Raw genomic sequence first — 22,742 nt, forward strand, 5'->3', positions numbered from 1 at the left:
TAAATCTATTATATGCTTCAAAATAACAAAAACATTAAAAAAAAAAATACATACAGTTAATGTTACCTAAAATATGTTCTAGTCTAGTCACTTATGCAAAAGTCAACCCTTGTCTGAATTAGCTACTGTATAATTATTTGGTCTGAAGTAAGTCTCTGTCATTCAATACATTGCTTTTTCTTAATTTATATTAGTTATTGTATTACCTGAGAATATGCCTGTGAAGTGAAGTGACACTAAAGAAGCGCTTCGTCAAACTGCCTCGGCAGTGTTATCGCTTAATTAACAGTAGCAGCTGTTTTGGTTTGTGCAAAGCAAAGCATGCTGGACCACAGTTCAACGCCCAAAATGGCGGCACGATTGAAAAGTTTTGCCTGTTTTATCCGAGTTTGTCTTTCTAACAGACTATTGCTTTAGTTGTGTTCGCGGCACTGAAGCATACCATTTTCACACTGGTGGCATGCCAGCATTGTTTCTCATGCGCGTGGAATAAGACAACAAACAGGATGGCGTTTTGCTATCAGCTCAAATTCGGACATCACTTTACCAATGCTAGGCTAGGCTAGGCTAACAAGCTAACTACTTTTAGATGAGTGCTGGTTTAAAGCTTCGGTAGCTAGTTATGTCTTTCCTCACCTGGATCTCCACGCTGAACTGAATATGAAGAAGAGGACAGTTACATAGAAATGGAGGATGATGTGAAAAAAGTGAAAAAGGTAAGTCGAGCAAATGACATGGCTAACCTTACTTTTTACTACAAGTTGACTAGCTAGCATGCTAACTTACTAGCTAGTCAGAGCAGGCTATCTTAGCAGTTTGCTGACTAAATTTAGTCAAATATTAAGTAAATATCAGCGACCAAAGCAGTAACGATAATACACAGATTTACTGACTTTTCAATGAACCCGCGTTACTTTTAATACGCGAAATGTGTAACTTACCAAATGGATATTACATTAAGTTAAGTTCAGTAAGGTGCAACTGGTTGTACCTTTTAAAAAAAATAAAATAAAAAAAAAACGAGTAAAATGTTACAAGATCAGTTTTAAACCTCACTGTCTTAGTTCAGTACCACAATGGGCTTCAGGGTGTTTTTATTTTTTATAGTTCTCTGAATATCAACTCAAACACTCTTTACATTGTTGTAGTCCAGATGTGTTGATATAGGGTTATATAATGTAACGTACTTCAAAGAAGAACATCGTCTATTGTTGTGTTAATTAGACTAATTGTTTATCTGTTGTGGGATTTTCTTTCTATACACAGTGAGTGTATACCGCAATGACAGTATTCTCAAAAACGTAATGAAAGTTCAACCAGGTTTCCAGAGTAATAACCCTTGTTGTTATGTGTAGGCGTGGGTCATGGAGGATCTGTGTGGTCAACAGCTGTCAAAGGCAGCAGTTATCAGTGTCAGTCATGCTAAGGGGAATCTGCACTCATTGGTTGGTCCGACCACCCTGCTCTCACACACATACAGTACATAGACACACTGCCTAATGATCCCGTTTGATATGGAGACAGATCGGTATGTTCAGACACATTGCTGACATTTATTTGATCTTTGTGCCTTGGACATTTTCCCTCTGTTCTTCGTGTTTGCACAGGAGGAAACTGAAGGGCAGGACCCACCAAATCTAGACAGGACATGACATTGACAAGCTCTCACAACCTGAGCCTTGTAGTGGGAAGTAAAGTGTCTTACGTTAAAATCATTGCTATTATTACGCTGGTCAGCCCTTCATTTTCCATGACAAAGGCATTTATGTTATTTCCCATCTAATTCCATGTCCTCTTGATGTGAAGGGAAATTTGGATGGAAATGAAAGGATATCCTTGTGTCAAGAGGGTTTGTTCTGGCAAGAAAATGTTTTTTCAGCAATGTTAACTATTCCAAACTGCTCATAGTGTGATCAAGGCCTAACTTTAAATCTTCCAGTCAAAATACCTGACTACTAAGGAGATGCATTACCTACTTGTGGCCACAAAATGGATAGATCCAAAGTAAATATGACATATATGAGTGTATATATATCACTTGCCGAGCAGCATTGTAGCTTTTTGAAAATGTATTTTTCCCTTTTTAAATCCAAATGAATGTTTTCAGCTTTATGAAACTGCTTATGACCTAGGTTTAGTGATTATTGTCACTAGTGCTTACAGTTCCTGTATGAGGCCACGTGGTGGTGATAATGAACAGCATTTGGAACCGGTTGTTTTTTTGATATTGCATTATACACAGTATTATGTAATTACACAGGTTCAAGTGAAAGCTCAGGCCCCTTCATATGATGACATGATTTTGTAAAGTCTGGAAACTGTCAAAGGTATCTGGAGAAGTTAAGAAATCTGACAGCTTGATCTGCACATAATTGTATTAGCTTGTGTTCAGCCCTGCTGGATTGGTAATGTCTCACAAACACTAACAAATAAAGAATCAAGAACATCCGTTATGTAACGGAAGTACTGCCTCTTGGATCTGGAAAGACACGGAGAGATGATAGCATTTTACAATGCCACTGTAGAAAGCTGAGTTATAGTTTTTAAGTGTATTGGGGATTTAGATTATTCTTTCTTTATATGAAATTCCAAAGTTTCCTGCATGCAAGTGTGGGAAAACTTTGAAAGTCCACCTGCACGTGTGTCTCCCTGGCCATCACAGCACAAATGTCATACGTCATCCTCACTTGGGTGTCTTTTTAAACAGACTTTCACCAAAAAAAAGCGCTTGTTCATATTGAGGGCATTCACTGGGGTCAACTACGGTGCCTCTTGTCTCACATTTCTCAAGAACAAACCATAAAATGTTAATGTACTTGTCTTTACAAGCTACGTGCTGCTAAATAATGCACTGCTCGTAGGTTGTGCTGTTCTATGGAGTCTAAAGTCTGCGATCAAATGTCCGCAATGTCAGGCAGGAACCAAATTATGGGTACAGTGTAATAGTACAAATACACCGTTCTGACCCTTTGCGGCACTCATCATTGTTGTGGGTGCGTTAATACACAGGTTATTCAACTTTGCTTGAACTACGTCATATTGTCTGCACTTGTTGCCTTATCAAATCTGCAAACGGCGTTGCAGATTTGACATCTGTGCTAAGTATAATAGCATGAATGTGCATGTCATCACAGGAAGTTGTGGTTAGTCTGCTTCCTGTTCTTGTGCTTGAATACAGAGACCGAGAAACACTTCCCTTCCTCTGTGAGGGGTCACACCCTTCACCGTGTTTGATCCTGTAGGTCTGTCACCAGTTGGCAGCTGTCACTGTGTGTGTGAGCGGAGGCAACAGGTGACTAGTGTAGACAGTGTGAGCGTACCAGCATCCGTGGCCAGGCATTGTGTTTTTTGTTAGGCAACTCCTTCTAGTGAGAGGGGGTTCATGGAGAACGAGGTAGGCTTTTTGAAATGTTTTGTATCGAGATGCATGCTTTGAAATGTATTATGTGCCTTTTATGCCATGGACAAAACGGATCACGGTTTTAGTTTAGTGAAGCACACTCAGTTCTTAAACGGTGCTACAGTAGTTGCCATTTAACCAGTTGATATAAGAGTTAAAGCGATGAAGAGGTTCTAAAGTAGTTAATACACAAACACTTTTCTCTCATGGTGACGTCCACTACAAACCCCTCCAGTATTGAAAGCTTCCTTGTGTAAATGCTATTGTTGACTTTGATTAACGTGTATTGGCTGTACAGCTGCTGTATCTTACTCTGCAGCTACCAGTCAGTCGGGGGGAAACGGGGTCAGCAGAAATGACCACGCTTCAAAGTATCACGGTCAACAGCATTTTTATATAGTTTGTTTTGAGGGGGGACTTTAAACTTGTAGCTGCAATTGCTTTTCTGTGATGCTAGCCCATTGCAAATGCATCATATGTATGTAGTCCTGCAAGTATTTATAATATATTGCTGCATAGAAACAGATGATACCAATGGTTTATAATTTAGAGAGTCTGAAATGCTACATATCCACATAAATTCAGTAGCATTTCTTAGTGCATTTTGGAAGGCAGCTTTACAATCTTCCAATTCCCTTCAACCCCGCTCCTTCTGTCTTTATTCACTAGCCTGGTATCGTGTCTCCGTTCAAGCGAGTCTTCTTGAAAGGAGAGAAGGGGAGGGACAAGAAGGCCCAGGAGAAGGCCACTGAGCGCAGGGCGCTCCACACCTTCTCACTCTCTCAACCCGACCACCGTATCGACCCTGACATCCTGCTTAATGACTACATTGAGAAAGAAGTCAAAGTGGGTGTGACTAGTATATATGTTGCATATGTCAAAAATGTTGTAGCACTATTCAATGAGCTAGAAATGTTACGATATGTTTCTTTTTGGTAAAAAGTGTGTGCATGTTCTGTCCTGTTCAGTACTTGGGGCAGCTGACATCAGTTCCTGGATACTTGAACCCATCAAGTCGTACAGAAGTGCTGCAGCTCATTGACAGCGCAAGGGTAAGTATCTGAGTCAGTGGGTTTAACTTGATCGATTTAGTTGGCTGCTCGCTCTGTCTTGCGTTTTTCAAAACAAGTTGAATAGTTTTCCACATAACTGACACAATGTCAGATATTTTATTTATAATTTCTATCATGATAGCTATAATTACCCACATTGTATGCCTCTGTGATTCTCAGAAGTCCCATCAGTTGGCAGGCCAAATGACATCAGAGCAGGATGCCGTGGTGAGCTTGTCGGCGTACAACATAAAGCTTGTATGGCGTGACGGCGAGGACATCATCCTGAGAGTGCCCATCCATGATATTGCTGCTGTCTCCTACATCAGGGACGACTCTTTGCACCTCGTGGTGATCAAAACAGGTAGAAACATTTTGAAGTTGCCTGTAAGTTTTTGAAAATGTGTCATATTGTTGTAAGATTACAGAAGAGGAGGAGGAGCTTCATACAGTGACATCTAGCCAGGACTCACCTGCAGTCCTGTTGCAACACACTTTATAAAGCCAATGTTGTCGGATCCCTCTGGTTCTTTTTTGGTTATGTTGTCTTGATGTCAACAAGGAATAATGGCGATCTGATAATGTTAAATCCAATGATGAAACAAGCGCTTAACCGACATCTTCCTGGCAGAGGAACTAGCAATACTGGGAAATTATTTGGTAACAAATAGTGTAGCCTAATAATGAAGAAACGTTTGGACGGGCAACAATTGAATAATCTAATTTGACTCTACGTATTTTTATCTGTTTTCCAGCCCAGGAGTCGGGCGGTTCTCCTTGTCCCAGCTCGTGTCCTGATCTCAACAAGTCTCAGACCCTGAGCTCCTTATCGGAGAGTGGAGCTGTGCTCGTGGAAGTCTGCTGTCTGCTCGTGCTGGCCGTTGATAATAAGGTATTATTTTGCGTCTGTGGCTATACTAAATGGAAATATATTTCTTAAGTTCAGTGAACAATGTCTTTTGAATCAAGGCGCACACCAAACGAACTTACTGAGTTCTCTACTTTTAAATGTTGGCCCCGATCCACCTGCAGTGCACTTTGTTAACGGTTCCCAGTTTTAGACCTCTGATGGCACAATTAGTTACGTGCAGCTTGCAAACAGAGAAACACAGCAACAAACAAACAAGGAGCTAAAATGTGTAATAAATAAGGATGGTAAAAAAGAACTCTATAGAGCATTTAAAGGTGGGATTTCAGAGAAGATGAATGGTGGTTCTTCCCCAATGGTTTTGAATGGCGGTTAGTTTTACAAGCGGGTAAAACTATGCAGGCAACAGAGACAATTCACTTGCAAGAGCATTAAAAATGCTTACTGCTGGCAGATGTTGACTTGCAATTCTATTTGAAATCTAGGGTAATGAGAAAGCCCAAGGGCTAGGCACAGTCTGCTTTGTGTCTACCTCCTGGTATAAAGACCACAAATGGTAAATTACAGTAAAGTGAACAGAATTCAGCTAATCATGATGCACTTGTTAGTCTCACAGGGGTCATTTGAAATGAAGTTACAAGATGCCAAGATACTTCTGACATCATGACAGAGTGCATTGATGGCTGATGTTTTTGTCTTTTTAGGCAGCAGCAGAGGAGCTGTGTCTTTTGCTCAGCCAGGTGTTTCAGATTGTTTACACGGAGTCAACCATCGACTTCCTGGACAGAGCTATTTTTGATGGAGCAACTACACCTACCAGACACCTCTCTCTATACAGTGGTGAGGACAAATATTGTTCACTCGGTGGATGTCTTTACCCTCTTCTCTGAAGTTTCAGAACTTAAGTCAGATATAAGCTTTTTATATATGTACCTTTTTGTTTTTTTTTTGCAGATGATTCTTCAAGCAAAGTGGATGTTAAGGAGACCTTTGAAGCGGAAGACAGCACATTGTAAGTACTCTGTTGAAGACTGTTACCTCGATGATAAGAAAGATCCAGAAAGATTTTGACACGTCTCTGAAAGTGTTTTACTTTTGCTTGTTATTTACAAGGAATGCATTCCTCTCTCTTAGTCCTTTCCAGGCCTCTATGGAGGCAGAAGGAAACTCTCCATCAGCATCCACCCCAGCGTCCCCTCAGACGAAGACAGCGAGTGACGGAGAGCTTAGCACCACTGCTGCCGAGCTGCTGCAGGACTACATGACAACAGTATGAAAGCGTTCTGTTTTTGAGAATATTTTATATATTAATTCTTATTTTGACATTCTTTTTTTGTGTGTGTGTGTGTGTGTGTGTGTTTTGTCCCACTCTAGCTGCGGACGAAACTATCATCACAGGAGATCCAGCAGTTTGCCACCCTGCTCCACGAATACCGTAATGGTTCCTCCATCCACGAGTTCTGCATTAACCTGCGACAACTCTATGGGGACAGCAGGAAGTTCCTTCTACTTGGTACGACCACGCTGTGACCTATAAGTGAAGATGTAATGGTCTTGTGTCCTAGTTTGGTGTCACCACATGCAAATGTAGATATTATAGAAACATGTAGATAAAACTCCCATCTGCACCGCTGTCTCCTCAATAATATAAATTCACCTCTGTGTAAAATCAAAAACATTTATCCTAAGATTTGTGCTAAAAACAAAAGACAGATGTCAGACAAAGTCCATGACCATGTGCATTATAACGTGCCCCTGCAGGCCTGCGTCCCTTCATACCAGAGAAGGACAGCCAGCACTTTGAGAACTTCCTGGAGACCATTGGAGTGAAAGACGGCCGTGGCATCATCACAGACAGCTTTGGCCGTTACCGGCGCACAGCCAGCTCCGCTTCCGATTCCACCACCAACGGCAACGGAGCCGCCGGAGGAAGCAGCCGCCTCAGACGAGGGCCAGGAGGCCTCGGAGGGAGACGAGTGGGACCGAATGATCACCGACATCAGTAACGACATCGAAGCTCTCGGCTGCAGTATGGACCAGGAGGGAGTGACGCCCTGACACGGGGAACAAAGGGAGGTATTGAGGAGGCAGCTCCTCCTCCGATGAACAGTAGGCATGAGCTGAACGGATCAGATGAAGGTGGTCCTAAGCACTGACTTAATATTTGGGTTAATTGTATTTTCCTCTAATTATCAAGAGGACGTTCCATAGTCCCGACGCACTCAATGAAAACCTCAACCTATCACCACGAAAACATGAAGTCAACAAATGCACTTATGCTGCAGACTCTCGGTGACATGCAGTCACTTGGCTATTTTTGCATTTCAGAGGGATTCAAAGCCTCTGATATATTTTTTTAAAGTCTCTTTGATTTTGTACTCATTTATTGGCAGTATCTGCCATGGCTGTCAGCAATGTAGCGAAAATCTCCAGAGTGTTTGAGAATATTTCTGGCTGTTTCTTTTTGAATACCCTCAAAGACTGGAGGATCCTCCAGAGGACTGTGTGCATGTTTTAGAAGGTTAAGACTGAGGCTGTACTTGTTTGTGCTGTTGAGCTTCATCCACCAGGAGAACTTTGGTTTTCTTCATTTATTTCACATTTTGTGTTTTTTTTCCCCATAAGATTTGTGTATCACTTTACAGTACACTATTCTTTTTGTTATCAGTGTTTACTCATTTATATATTTTTGGCTTGTTCAAACTGACCAAGGAAATGCTGTAAAAACAAATTGGAGTGGGAGACCATTTTTGGCAAAGCCCAGTTATGGCTGATGTAAATTTATGATTTCTCTCCTTCCAGGTCATCTTGTTATGTCTTGTGACGTTACATTTATCTGTCATTGTGCCTTTACACTGCAGTACTGTTGCCAACTGTCTGTCACACACAGACAGGTAATTATAAACTGTAACTACAGTTGTTGAGCAAATCATGGTTATTAAATAACAGCTACTTTACACTGAATGTCTTTTTTTTTTTGTAAAATTACAAGAATTATTATGCCTTTTAAAACACGTTATTGTTATTTACACTGCTATGAGCAGTTTGAAATTAAGCTATAACCTTGTTTAATTGTACTTTTAATCATCAAAACTGCCCCAAGCGGTGAAGGTTTAATCGGATTATGATCTTCTCTGACTGATTGTTTGCTTGGATGCACTTAAGCTGCTGTGAAACTTCAGTCCAAGTTTCATCAGAGCAATCATGCCGGACGTTGCCGTCAAAGTTCGGGATTAGTTTTGCGAGTCTGAGGGACGAGAAGAAATTGGCAGGACAGTTGGAGTTGAGCACATTCCGCTCTGTCACTCATCGGGCTTTTAAAACATTTCCTTCACAAATCTACTTTTGTATAATTTCCGTCCGTAAGATTAAAAGTACAAAACTGGAATGGGTTGTCTCATATATATTGGTGGTGGGACTTGAACAGAGGTATAGGAGTGCATGCACAGACTGGAACACTACACCTGGGTTCAAATAGCCACTTGAGACACTGTCTGCCTCGTACAAAAGTATGAGATAACCAACAAGCCGGTGAACTCTCCGAGCAAATTCTTTCTCCTCGCCCAAGCAAACTATTCTTGATAAGTTTCCCACAAAAGTTGCGTCATTGTTTTGGTACACAAGTAGAGTAAATGATTGTTTTTGACGCGGCCTCAGTGTAATCGACCCGTGTATGCTTTCTCACGGACTCCTAATTGGCCTGTAAATTCTCCTATTTAATGACTCATGGTCGCAGTGTCTAATTCGAAGCAAGTAATTATTAAATAGTTTAGTTGGTTTAATTAAGTCATTAAAAAGATCATATGCTGCTTTTATAATCAGAGATTACCAATTATATTAATGACAACAGCTGGAGCCCCTGTAATGCCTCCCAGCACCTTGCGTGATCTTGCCTCATGAAGAAGGATCAGACGGGTGTTTGCTCACAGAAGATCATCGTAGTCACAAATGAAAAGTTGAGGTTTTAGACGTAATGCTAAATGGATTAAATGTAGAAGTCTGTGACGACACTGGATTAGAAACTTCAAATGGATGTATTACAATTTACGAGCTGTCCATTTTTATTAATATCTAATAATAATTAATATCCCATGTAGAAAGCTATGGTTTAACTGCTATTTTTAGCTCCTGGACACTTTTAATATGTGTCCAGGAGCTGATCCAAGTGTTCCTCTGACCTTTATAAATCTATTTTCCAACAACCAACACAGTCGGAGTCGGTGTCTCGACACTCCAGGGGGTTAATTGTGTGGTCGAGCTTAAGCCTCTGCAACGTGCCTTGTGTCTCCAACAAAAACTGTCTGATTCAGCTCTTATTTCCATACCATTAAAAATGAAGAGTGCCATTTCTGGTTAAGTGTTTTACAGTAAGTCATCGATGGAGCGGTTAAAGTTCTTTGCAAAGTGTCACAAATGAGAAAAATAGGAAATTGTGTCATCACACAATCCAGGTGGGCTTCCAAAATGGGGAATAACCCCCTCAGTTGTAAGACTTGCTTTGTCTATTTATTGTCTCCTCATCCTTACAGTAGAGCTTTGCTGAGACGAGACACTCCTGCACAAAGGCTCGGCGTGAAGATGCAATCTGGGATGCTCGCCAGTCTCACCCTGCGGTCACCTCGCTGAGGTTTCTGTCAGTCATTCACGCCTGTTGTGTTTGCAGCTCAGTCATGGTGAGAAGTGGTGTCACATCTGTTATGTTCCTGGAACAGGATGGCAGCTACATTCCCAGCAAAAAAGCTCATGATGAAAAGTAAAGAAAGCAAGACTGCATCCTTCTTTAACATGCATAGAAATCTAACGGAAGGATTTAACATTATTTCCCTTAAACTGAATGCAGATCATACTGTAAGTGTTTTCCATATTTTTTGACCAAATCAGACTAAACCAGCTGCCTAATCTTTGCATCAGGACTGTGGCTTTTGATATAGTATCTGGTCAGAGATAGTGGCTGATTTTATGCCTGTCAAGTCATTTTGTCATGCAAATGAGATGGTTTAGGCAAGAAATTGATAAAATGGCAAACTCCTGGGGCAGCCGTTGGTCAGACCTTAAATCTAAAAGAGGACTTTTGGTTTTTCATTTTCTCTGGAACAAACGTGCACAGTATTCTCATATTCTCATAGTCATCTTAATAGCTTTAAAATGTTTTTTGGTAGAACAGAAAGAAAAAAAATGAAACCATCTTGAACACCAGAAGCTTGTTAGAAAAAGTATGTGATATCCCTCTTTGCCAGACTTTCAGTCAAAAGGAGCTGTGGCTTTCAGGAGCGATAAGCCCACGGAAAGCTGGAGCTCATGCATGAAAATCTCAGACTCAGCAAAGTCATTCATGACCTGCCACATGCACAAACGCATGACCCCCCCATGCTCATGTCTTCACACACATCACGAAACCTGTGGGAGCCAACTGCTTACACAAGTTCTAGTGCAGCGAGCACAGATGACGGCCATTTTAAGAACAAAAGGACAAAAATGACAGGGGCTCATTTGAAGAAAGGTGAAATGTCCAATTCATGTCATTTTCCAACACTCAAAGGAATACTTTGACATTTTGGGAATTTATTAATTTTTCTGGTTGAGTTTCGACACCACTCAATCTATAATCTATATTTTCGCTAACCCTAACCCTAACCCATATGAAGTTTTACACTTCTTGTTCGGATTAAACAGACAAGATTAAAGTACTGTGATAAGTACAGCGCTTTAGTGGTGCAGGTACGTTCATTTTGTTACTTTACAAAGCAAGCTTGCTGCTTCCCCCTTTTGCAGTCTTTGCACTAACCTAAGCTGACTGGCTGCTGCTTGTAGCTTCATAATTAACTATACAGATATCTGTATATGTCTGCTATCATAAGGAATCCTAAAACAAAGGTTGTGACACGGTCGTGCACTGCATCAAAGTGCAAAAAGGATTGCTGGTTGAGTTTATGTAAGTTTCCTAATTGCATATGTCTCCAAGATCTCTCCATGGTTCAGTGAGCACTTTAACACACAGTGTACTGATGAAAGACTCCCTTTTTGTCTTACCACAAGAAAACACAAGAGAACCATTGTGATGACATCACATTAAAGGCTGAAAAAATAATGGATCCGACTTCTTCGTGGATTATTTATTTCCAGTACATTTGTGAAATCTACTAACAACTAAGCACTAACAATGGTACCATTTAAGGTATCATATTTTAAGGTATGTTCCAGTCTATTACAGGCTCAGTAAGATCAAGTTGAGTTGAGCGGATAATGCAAACTGAGACAAAGGCTAAGTATTGTGTTGGTTAAAAAGTGTTGTTTTGGAAAACAAATTAGACGTGGTGTGTGTGTGTGAGCTTTAAAGCTGCATGGTTTTGTTTCCGATTGTACTATAGTATATCTGCCACAAAGCGGAGACCCTGAAATTCCTTTTCTATGAACTCAAATTTCATATGCTTACATTTCAAATGCAAACCCCCCCCCCACAAAGAACAGCAGTAAGGAAAGGTTGCCTCCAATTATATTCCATCATAACAAGATCCACTTAATCATGTCATGAGCTATAATTCAATGTTTAACCATTAAACTAAACCAGATTTAGTTTCAGACAAACAATGCCATCTCAAATAGTACTTCCTGGAACTCCACAATTAAGAGCATAAATAGGACAAAGCTCCAACCAAAAGCAAATTACTTGAAGAGTTGACCATAGAGCAACATGACTATCATTATAAATAATTGTTTTCTTCAAATTCTATAAAAATTTGTGCTAAATTACTAAACCACTTGCTTACTCAAATGTGCATTGGGTATAGTATGGTGAACAATTTGTATCAATATTAAGATTAAGATGCAGGGACAGGGAAAGACAAATATTCTTGACTGTCACTGAAAACATTCTGTATGCAGTAAGAATATATTTAAATATTGTTATCTCTGCTTGATCAATCTTGGCATACAACCAAAGTATATGGAAATATATAGGGTAACAGTATAACTGATTAGGCTTTAAAAAGTGGACAGGAAGACGCTTGAGATTGTTTCACTGTAGTTTAAATACGCCAAGTCCTAAAGGTCTAAAATCTGCTGCGGTTGTAAGACAGAGAGTGTTCTGTATATAGCTGCCATGTCTTATAGTTTAGTGGCAAACAGACTATATATGTACAGCCAACACTGGAATCCTTCTTTCTAAATAATATACATTACCTAAATCTTTCTCTTTGATTATAGGGACCGTAAAACAGGGTTTCCATCTCGGCTCATTCTCACAACGTTGTGGTCAAAAAACAGATTTGGCCACAATCTAACAAATGGCCAGGCCTGTCATGTTGCACTGGAGCCACGATAGCATTAGACGGGCCGTTTTGTTTTTCAGGATTTTCAGCCTGAAGGACCGCCACTAGCAGAGCGAGAAACGTCGAGAGTTAATGTTCATTTTGGTGACGCCGATGAGCCTCAGCGGGGCCGAGAGGCCAAGCCCCGGGGTGACGGGACATTCACACAGCAGGTCCGACAGCTCGTCCCGCTCTTCGAGGCCGAAGGTGGCGTCATTGAGCATGCGGCGATGCAGGTGGCACGTCTGCTCTATCTTCAGCTTGTTGATGTCGTTGCGGAGCCGCATGAGCTGCCTCGCCAGCTGCTGGTCCTGTAAGCGCATGTCTGTCTGATGGAGAGAGATGGAAAAGGGAGTTCAAACAACCTGCTGATTAACTCATCACCTAATCAACTAGAACTTTGCTAACGATGTTTCAGTCAAGTGGAAATATTGCTCCCAGTGCAATAAACATGCTTAATTTGCATAAAAAGTAAATGCTACCTTGCACCGTTGCACTTTCTGCTTACATTGGCCTAGAGCATTTAAGATCTAAGCCAATGGTTCCCAACTTTTTTGGCTTGTGACCACTTAAAATAAAGCAATATCTACTTGCAACCCCAACTCACTTGTTCCCTTCCAGTTAGTCCAGTTATTACCTCCGCCAAGGAGGTTGTGTTAGTATAATAATAATAATGGAAAAACTACCTATTTTCATGAAACTTGGTGAAAACCCATTCCATTTTGGAGCGCATACAAATCACGGAGGGGTTACACACACTATTTTGTAACTTATGGAAACAGCCTCGCCAAAGGGCTGCGCTCTCCGAGTGCCCTTCTAGATGACCTTGTTTTATGTGAATTTTCTCCAGTTAAAAAATCCTGTAAATAGCAACAAAAAAATAAATAGCAAAGAGAAAAGTTTGTGTAGCAGAAATATCCTTTGTGGGGAGCCAGTGAACTAGGCTTCATCAATATGAGTTTTTCAGGGCTGATAGACAGACACATTGGCAATGCGTGTAAAAACAAAGCCGCTCATTCAATTGAATGGCTCCATTAAGCAGTGGAATAACAAGATTATTAGATTCTAGAATGATTTGCTTTGGATCACTGGCTGATACATTATCCTCACATGAACAATCAGATGAATAAAATGTGCAATAAAAAAAAGTATCATTTAATTTTACAGAATTTCTTTATTATTCTTTGGTCAAAGCAGCAGTTACTGTGGCTCATATCGCCCGTCGTATTTATTAACTGGTACTACGCCAGCGCACGTACACATGCACGCAGGGCCAATGTAAAGTCTGGATCACCGGGTCTGTAAGTCTCAGTAGTACTTTTACACCTCTGGGTCAAAGCTAGCACCCAACAGTATGTGTTACCTTCCAGAAATCAGCTGCAAATATTTGTGTGTCTTCAAGTTATGCAGACGTTACACATAAATTACGTTACGTTAGACATACGTGAATACGGATTACGTACGTGAATACTTACCTACGTAAATATAGTGCGTAAATACCTACGTAAATATGTCAGAGGAACGTTAGATATAGGCTACTTCGGCTGACGCTGAACCCTACAGCCAATTTATTGATAACGAGTGAATACCCTATTCCTATCCTATGTTAAGATTATGCCTGACGATGGAGTAACTTATTAAATGTGTTTCCACAGTACAGCTAGCGTTCAGCTAGCGTTTTGGGAGCTAATTGGGGTTTGAATATAGTACATAGGGTCCCTATGAGTAGCTCATCCTCACTTCTTCACAGCACGTCTTGATGAATACATCAACCAGCATCAGAGAGCATGGAGGATGCTGAGAGGCTGCGACAAGAGTACATTCTGTTCTCCAGCATCAGCATGACGAGAACCAAATGGCACTTTTTCCAGCTCCTTTGGCCAGACGCTCTGATACGTTTTGTATAAGTAAGTGATACGCTATCAATATGTTGGACATACGTATAATAATTCGTAATGTATACGTCAGCTACAACACCGCTGTGGAAAAGTTGGACGTATTTGGACGAATTTTGAGCTACTTTTCATATACGCCGGTATATGTTTCTGCCATACGGAACTATGTGACAGGGCCGTATGTCTAGCGTGTCTGGCGTGTTTGGCGTATCGTCTGCGTCCTTCGAACGATCACAACTTATCCTTAGTTTATATCAACATATTGCCAATATTTCGTATACGCCGGCATACGTTTCTGTCATACGGATATGTGTGACCTTCACATACTGTGATGGAGTAGCTTTATATCACCATATAAAGCAAACAGTTGCATAGCTACACATAAGCATGTTTTATTTTTAGCTGTGTTTGTATGATAAAGTGATAAATGTAAGTCCACAATTAAAATGTGCACATGAATACACACTTATTTCACACACATAGCACAGTGGTGAGTGTCATACTTAGTTATCCATAGCTGTTTACAATAAATCTGCAGTTGTATGTTACATATTACATGGTAGTGACGGCTGTGGTACGCAGTGGCAGCTCTGGAGGGGCCTTTTTTGGGCCAGCGCCCCCCTATCCATTATCCAGGTCCCTGACCGCCCCCCATCAAATAATGTTGATTATTATTCTGTTTGTATTATTATGATTATTATTCTTAGTATTTATTATTTATATTACATATTGATTATATTCATTTTGTATTTAAATTCTTATATAATTTTTCTTATAATTAGACTGCTATATTATGTTATTATAAAAACTCAAATTCTCTGAGATTGAAGTTACATATATTATTAAAATATATTTTTGTCTACTGCGTTGCTGCCTTGAGCATTCACATTCTCCAGGAACCAGGAAGCCCTTTGGCCCGGCCGCTGCCGTTCGCAGTGCAGAAGATGACGCCGGAGGACGACCCGGAGGCCTTCCACAACATCTTCGAGGGCATGGCAGCGGAGGGTGGGTGGCTGAGGGAAGAGTGGGCGGTGCGGCTGCTTCCCCTGCTTTCCAGGGAAGCACAGAGGGCGGCACACAGCCTACCAGCTCCCACCAGACAGGTGGCATCCTTACTAGATGCCCGAACCACCTCAACTGGCTCCTTTCAATGCAAAGGAGCAGCGGCTCTACTCCGAGTCTCTCGCGGATGGCCGAGCTTCTCACCCTATCTCTAAGGGAGACACCAGCCACCCGTCTGAGAAAACTAATTTTGGCCGCAATCTCGTTCTTTTCGTTCTTCATGACCATAGGTGAGGGTGGGAACGAAGATCGACAGGTAGATCGAGAGCTTCGCCTTCTGGCTCAGTTCTCTTTTCGTCACAACGGTGCGGTAAAGCGAATGCAATACCGCCCCTGCTGCTCCGATTCGCCCGCCAATCTCTCGCTCCATCGTCGGAATCTGCATTGTTCCTCTTCAATCCGAGGTTCGACTATCGGCCGAACCCTCCTTTCCAGTACCTTGGAGTAGACTTTACCAGGGAGGCTGAGAAGTGTGATACCCTTGTAGTTGGCACACTCTTGTCCCCCTTTTTGAACAGGGGAACACCCCCCCGGTTTGCCACCCCCTAGGCACTGTCCCAGACATCAACGCAATGTTGACGAGGCTGTCACAACAGACCCTACTAGGCAAGCAAGCCTTAAAGGAACGGAAACTGTGACAGAGGCGTGTCATATATATATATTTGTATACTGTATATATGTATAGGTGTGTATATACTGTGTGTATATATATATTTATATATATATATATATATATATTTATATTTATATGTATATATACAGTGTATTTATTATGCAATCAGAAAAGTTGGATCTGTATTTCTCAAAGTTCCTTTAACATCCAACATCATAATAAATATTTTTTCTGCAATATGAGCAAAGGAATCAACATTTGCGCATATGCAGGATTCTAAACAAATTAAGAAAACAAAGAAATATATCATAAAACATATCACAATACTAAAATGTACGGATATTTTCTTACACCCCTGATCTTAATATAAGAGTATTGATTGTGGACTACCCCTGTCCACGGTCGAGGGAATGAGGGTCGGAGAAGAGAGTTAGTGCACCAAACAGACTTTTAATGTAATTGGCAAAGTGTTCTCTGAGCGAGGCAGACACATTGAATGTCCGCCATCTTCTTTTCTTTCACCTTCCAGCTCTTTATTTGCTCTGCATGGTTGGCAACGTCGTCCTCCATCTGTTTTGTTGTCTTCTCCATCAGATCTACGGATCTCTCCCAGCTGTGGTGTCTCTCAGCCACGTTTGTGCTGAACATCTCCATCAGCTCGTCCCTCTCCTTCTCCACCTGTTTGGCTCTCGCCTCCCAGCTCTGTTTATCATAGTCCAGGTTGGCGAGATCGTGTTCCGTCTGTCTAGCTTTCTTCTCCATCAGATCTTTTGATGTCTCCAAGCTGTGGTGTTTGTCAACCAGGACCTTCTTCTCGTCCTCCACCACTTAATTTTTAATTCTGCCTCCAAGAGTTGCATTTCTGTTTCCCAGCTGTCTTGTTTTTCAGCCAGGTTCTTGAAAAACTTCTCCTTCAGGTCTTTCTTTTCGACCTCTATCAGCTCGATTTTGGTCTCCCAGCTGTGGTGTGTCTCAGCCAGGTGCTTGGAGAACTTGTCCTCCAGGTTCTTGGAGAACTTGTCCTCCAGGTTCTTGGTGAACTTGTTCTCCAGGTCTTTGTTCACGACCTCCATCAGTTTGATTTTGGTCCCCCAGCTGTGGTGTGTCTCAGCCAGGGCCTTGGAGAACTTTTGCTCCATGTCTTTGTTCTCTGCCTCCATCTTTCTCACTTTTGTCTCCCAGACCTGTTCTTTCTCAGCCAACTCCTTCCTGAACTTCTCCACCAGGTCGGTGTATTTTTCCTGTGAAGCCTTTGGAAGTTTGGAGGAATTCAGTAATATATATATTTTTTTTTTCAAGGGTAACAAACCTCTTTGCTGGCAGAAATGTCTTTTTAGTTAATACTCTATTTATTGTAAATCATGAATTCTTTATACATACTGTATTGCTACTTAACATAAAATGAGAATATTGTCTATTGGATATCAGGAGGATGTCTAATATGATTTTAAACTTAAACATATTTAATATGATAAAGAAAACCCGACTCAACATTTCTAGGGAAAATGCTTTTATTTATTTAACCAACACAAGGTTTATGGTTTAGTTATGTTAATTGCTGAGTTTTACAGATGCTTGTTGGTAGATGTGTTACCTTTGGACAGAGCCAGAATAGCTGGTACCCCATGTTTCCAGTCCTTATGCTGAGCTAAGCTAAGCTAATCGTGTCCTGGCTGTAGCTGAATATTTACCGTACAGACATGAGAGCATAAAGAAAGAAAGAAAGAAAGCGACTAAGCGTACTTCCCAAAATGCCCAACTACTCCTTTAAACACAATGTTTTGTTATATGCTGAACTGTTTCACTTCTAAGTTTGATTCCAACAACAACATACTGGTAAGTCACACGATCTAGATTCACTGTAGGTCCATCCATTCAGTCCTTATTGTGTGACAAAATCTAAAAAGAAAACTCACAGTGGGACATCCACAAACAAGTTTCTCATCATAATCTCTCTCAATTTTATCGCTTTCCTGTCCTCTGTCTATGTGCAAGCGTCTGTGCATAATAATCTCTCTTGGCTACTGTGTTTGCGGCCACATACTGTGTGAGTTTCTCCCTCTGAATGTGCCTCTTTGCGTGCTCAGTCCAAGCTGATGAACCGTGTGGTGGATGTGGAGAGTAATTGAGCAGAGGGAAAATGATTACACTTGCAGAAAATGTCTGATACTATTGCCCAATCGATCTCGCTCACTAACGTCAATGGGATTCTTCCGGCCACTAATTGGACATTGTGCCCATTCTAATTAGCCGAGTTCTTTCCTATTTTGGCCTTTAACTACAAAATTGTAAAACTCTTCAAATTAAAAATGCAAATGAACGCGTGTATTTCAATCTATCCAATATACAATATGGCAATTCATAAGTGCTTTAACAAGATCTTTTAAAAAGGGCCATATACTTTGCGGTAAAACAAAAACAAATATTACAAAAATAGATGATAAAATAATAATAAAAAATAATGTCTCACCAGTTCTCTCCTCAGCCAGCTGAGAGCTTCATCGATGTTCCCGAATCCCTTCAGAACACCTGACGGCAGCTTGCACTGAATCACATCAGACTTCACTAAAGTCTCTTTGGGGGTGACTTCTTTGCCCTCAGGCTCCACTTGGATGGTGCATTTTCCAGTTCCGGACTCTCTGAAGCTTTCCTCCTCGAGCCGGGCTTTCCACTCCTGGTAAGAAGGTCTCCTCGTCTCCAGTCTTAGTTTCTCCGTCAGGGCCTTCAAGTTCATGAGATGGTCATCTGTCGACAGATCCACGTCTTCCCCACATTCTGCCTTGTCCACAACAATCTGAGGAGCTGAGGGAGTGTCCATCATTAATCTGCTAAATACAAAAAGTTCCTTAAACAAATGTGTCAAAATAAAAATAGATATCTGCTCTTCATTGGTGGCCTCTTTTGTTGATACAAATGACCATTGTTGTAGGTGTTTGCCCTTCCTGCGTCCACTGTCTTTATCAGGAAAGTCAATAAATGTATCTTTTAAAAACTCCTTGAAATCTCCACTGGTGTTTTGGTGGCAGAGTATCTTTAGATCTGCAGAGGAAAGAAGAAGCGAGTTATGAAACATTTGCTGACTGGCAACTACATCAAAATGACAGGACATCTAACGTGACATCTGACAAGCATGGCTACACCTCAACTGTGGCGTGACAGTCTCAGCTATATGGATACATTATATCGGGAATGACGAGTGTAATGAACGTTTGTGCTCTTTCCGTGTTCTCCTTCATTCTGTAAAGTGATTTAGATTGAGGAATCGGCTTCTCACGTATCAAATAATAACGGATCAGCGCACCGAGGAAACACACCTCCAGGATTTTCATTTAACAGGAACAAATTGTTTCCATAGCAACGACACAGGCACTGTAAATGAATCAGCAATTTTCCACCTCCTGTCCTCAGGGCAACCTGTGACAGACGACTGGCAGTGGCGGATATTCTCGCTCTTTTACAGCAACTCTAATATTTATAGCCAAAAACATAGCCTATGTAAGGCTAATAAATACAAGTTTCAAAACGTACGGATCCTGAACATTATGTGGAAGTACTTCTCATCAGACATGGGAAGCGTCAGCTCCTGTACACCCGTCAACAAAGTGCATTTTGTCTCACAGTCAGCAAATAACAGCATTCTACAGCCATGTTAGTGTTAAAGTTAGAGGATAACCAATGTCATCCTGAGAAGGGCATGAATGTCAATACGAAATTTCACACTATTCATCTGCAAGTTATTAAGATATTTCACTTTTCAGTCGACATCATGGTAGTGCTAAATCTATAAAAGAGATTACTAAATCTAGTTCTGGGTTAAGTTATAAATAGGATCATAGGAGGATTAAATGAGGGTTAGAAAAGTATTTATAATAAACTGCAATCTAAATGTATTTAAAAGTTTTGGCTAGGGCATAGTACACAAATGTGCTAATATTGGGTTCCCCTAGGTATGATATAAGACCATTTATTTGTGTATTGCATTCCATGTGTATACGTGAATATACATTTCTGTACATTGATAACGCATATGTGATTACATTTGTGAATACATGTAGATGTGGTACTTGATTTTCATATGCAATGTCTGCTCCATAATGAAAGCTAAAAGGGGGGGGGGAGGGGGGGGGGGGGATAAAAACACACAAAAAAGTGAGTAGGATTCTCCCTCTGATGACGACCAAAGTCTGTACAAACTTTCACGGCAAATCCATCCAATAGGTATTGACATATTATCCTAGTCAGGACCAAAGTAGTGGACCAGCCTCCAGAATAACATTGCCTTCCATAAAGCCATGCAGCTAGCATAGCTAAAAAGTTATATCAAATTTTTAAAGGAATCATCATCATGCTATACTGTACATCCATTCACAATTAAATTAACACCACGACATATGGCATCCAAGTCTCCGTATTTTTTCATCTGACTAGTTTAGAAACACTGGGATGAGTCTGGAGGCCCACAGGAAAGACTAACCTAGGAAATATATATTTAATGCATCCTCTTAAATGATATAGCAAACACACACTCATAGCAGTGGCAGACTTTCTGCCCAGTGTCCTCTTACAAAGTCTTCAAGCACTCAATAAGTGGTTAGTGCTCAGTTATTCCATAATGGGCACAGCAGACCAGCAGTGAAGTCATTGCCCATGTATCTAATGATAGGCTTAGCTGTTCTGCAAGGTAAATAGACCTCTGACTGCGCAGAGTAGCCGACTTACTGTATGAATGCCCGGGAATAGATCCTCTCCTTATTTTCTAAAGGAATCAGTGTGTCTCTGGAGACCACATTGTTACAGGAGACCGGTAAAGAAGGGGGAAAATCCATGCCACATGCATTTTTAAAGAGTTTGTAAAGACCCTGTATGTACAGTAAGGAATTGATTTAAATTGTGAATAGGAACTGCAGAGCCAAGATGTTTAGAACGCTGGGGGAAAGTGTGTGTACGCATATTATGAGCTGTGATCATAATTATAAAGACATAAAGGGATGAGAATCATAACCAGCCTCATGTCGACTACTTGTGATGCACTTTTGATGAACCCAGTCACTTTTGAATAGACCAGCAGGAAATATTTATTTCTTAAGGAAGCCAAAATTTACATCCTGAATATCAAATGCAGTCTTTTGGAAATACAAACATCTTTTACCGCCATTATCCAAATGGCTCAACTGGCAGCAGAATTTGATGGCTCGGCAACATCCAGTTGCAGAATTTCCACACTAATAAAATGTATTTTATGGTGTTATGAGATGCCAGATGAGAAGACTGGTCTGGCTAAAGAATTTAAGAAATCTGGCTCTCCTGTCTGACATATGCAGGCATATATAACAAACATGACTGCAGAGTAACTAATCAGGCTGTCATTTCCATTTAAGAGTGTTGATAATGTTCTGATGTACAGTACATGAGAATATGAGCATTATCCAAATCATCAGCAGGATCACATGGAGACTCATAGAGATGAGTAGTCTCACACAAAAGCTATTCATAAGGTATCATAAAACCCAATTACTATGGCATATTGGATTCCTTCATTATGGCAACAGAAACTTATTAAAACAGTCTGTGGTTCAAAATACACAACATTAACAGCCTACAGTACACCAACCACAAATAAAGAGGAAACTCATTCTTGATGTCAGTATCAACAGATGTTGTTTTCTGGCTGTACATACATTTCATTAGAAAGCACATTTGGAGGTAAACACACTTGTGTTACAGTATCTATGTAAATGTCAAACATAATTCATTCTGTATTCAATCAAACCACAATACCTAAAGATAAACAGGCCTTATAACTATAATACAATCTGAAATGTTACGTCTCCATAGCTAGAAGCACGAGTTATATCACGTGCACACACACATTCAACTATCAAGTCAACATTATATTAGTGACTAACAGCTAAGAATAAAAAATAATATATTTTTCATGAGTGAAACTTGACATATCAAAACAAAAGAAACAGCAACACAACTTAACGCTTTATTCCCATCTCTAGATTTCCAATTCTAAAAATGCACTTATTTAGCAAATAGCACAAACATGTCGGAGCATAAAGTTGTGGTCAAGTTGACAAAGTCATACTTTTACTCATTTTGTTTATGTAGACAAATGTTTTTTTCCTCACCATAAAGTCAACAACATGTAGCTAGTTATCGTTGGTTTCTTCAGGATATAGCCATATAGCATAATTTCTGCAATCAAATTATAACATGTTATAATTTAACGGATAAACCGCGTGATACTGCGTCCACACTTTGTGCACGTGAGCAGTTATTTTAACCTCTATCTTTTCTGACACCGACTGCAGAGTCAGACACCCCCGACATCATGTGGAATAAGCTGTTGTATTGTATATATTGTAATTCAAACTGCGTGCGTCTCGTTTACCTTGTAAGAATCCCCCGCAGCAGTCCAACTTGTAGTTCAAGCAGAGACATCAGTGAAGACCATCACGTCTCGAGCCCGCTCTCTCGCTCATATCATCCCCGAGCAGCTCCACGGTCTACTTGTTTTTGAGCAGAGAGCTGCCGGAGGA

At 40.7% G+C, this 22,742-nt stretch overlaps 2 protein-coding genes across 2 annotated transcripts; one reads left to right on the plus strand and one right to left on the minus strand.

Moving 5' to 3' along the window:
• Nucleotides 1-60: 60 nt before the first annotated feature.
• ccm2 (CCM2 scaffold protein) lies at nt 61-8,284 on the plus strand. Its single transcript, XM_029425602.1, is given in 11 exon segments — nt 61-716; nt 4,070-4,246; nt 4,369-4,452; nt 4,633-4,816; nt 5,208-5,344; nt 6,025-6,160; nt 6,275-6,332; nt 6,455-6,590; nt 6,695-6,833; nt 7,082-7,251; nt 7,253-8,284. Coding segments are annotated over 11 exon segments (1,377 nt in total). The 5' UTR covers nt 61-686; the 3' UTR covers nt 7,379-8,284.
• Nucleotides 8,285-11,427: 3,143 nt separating this feature from the next.
• Nucleotides 11,428-22,702, minus strand: fam167ab (family with sequence similarity 167 member Ab). The gene is made up of 3 exons (XM_029425603.1): nt 22,595-22,702; nt 18,668-19,236; nt 11,428-12,956 (listed from the first exon to the last, which is right to left on the minus strand). Exons 2-3 carry the CDS (start codon nt 19,016-19,018, stop codon nt 12,693-12,695), a joined length of 615 nt encoding a protein of 204 aa, XP_029281463.1. The 5' UTR covers nt 19,019-19,236; nt 22,595-22,702; the 3' UTR covers nt 11,428-12,692.
• Between the last annotated feature and the right edge of the window lie 40 nt (nt 22,703-22,742).

This window comes from Cottoperca gobio, chromosome 24 (assembly GCF_900634415.1).
Source record: "Cottoperca gobio chromosome 24, fCotGob3.1, whole genome shotgun sequence".
NCBI lineage: Eukaryota > Metazoa > Chordata > Actinopteri > Perciformes > Bovichtidae > Cottoperca > Cottoperca gobio.

Coding starts and splice junctions, on each gene's coding strand:
- fam167ab (XM_029425603.1), bottom strand. CDS start 19,018: ATGATGGACACTCCCTCAGCTCCTCAGATTGTTGTGGACAAGGCAGAA. Junction 12,957..18,667: donor GCTGGCTGAGGAGAGAACTG/GTGAGACATTAT, acceptor TCTCTCCATCAG/ACAGACATGCGCTTACAGGA.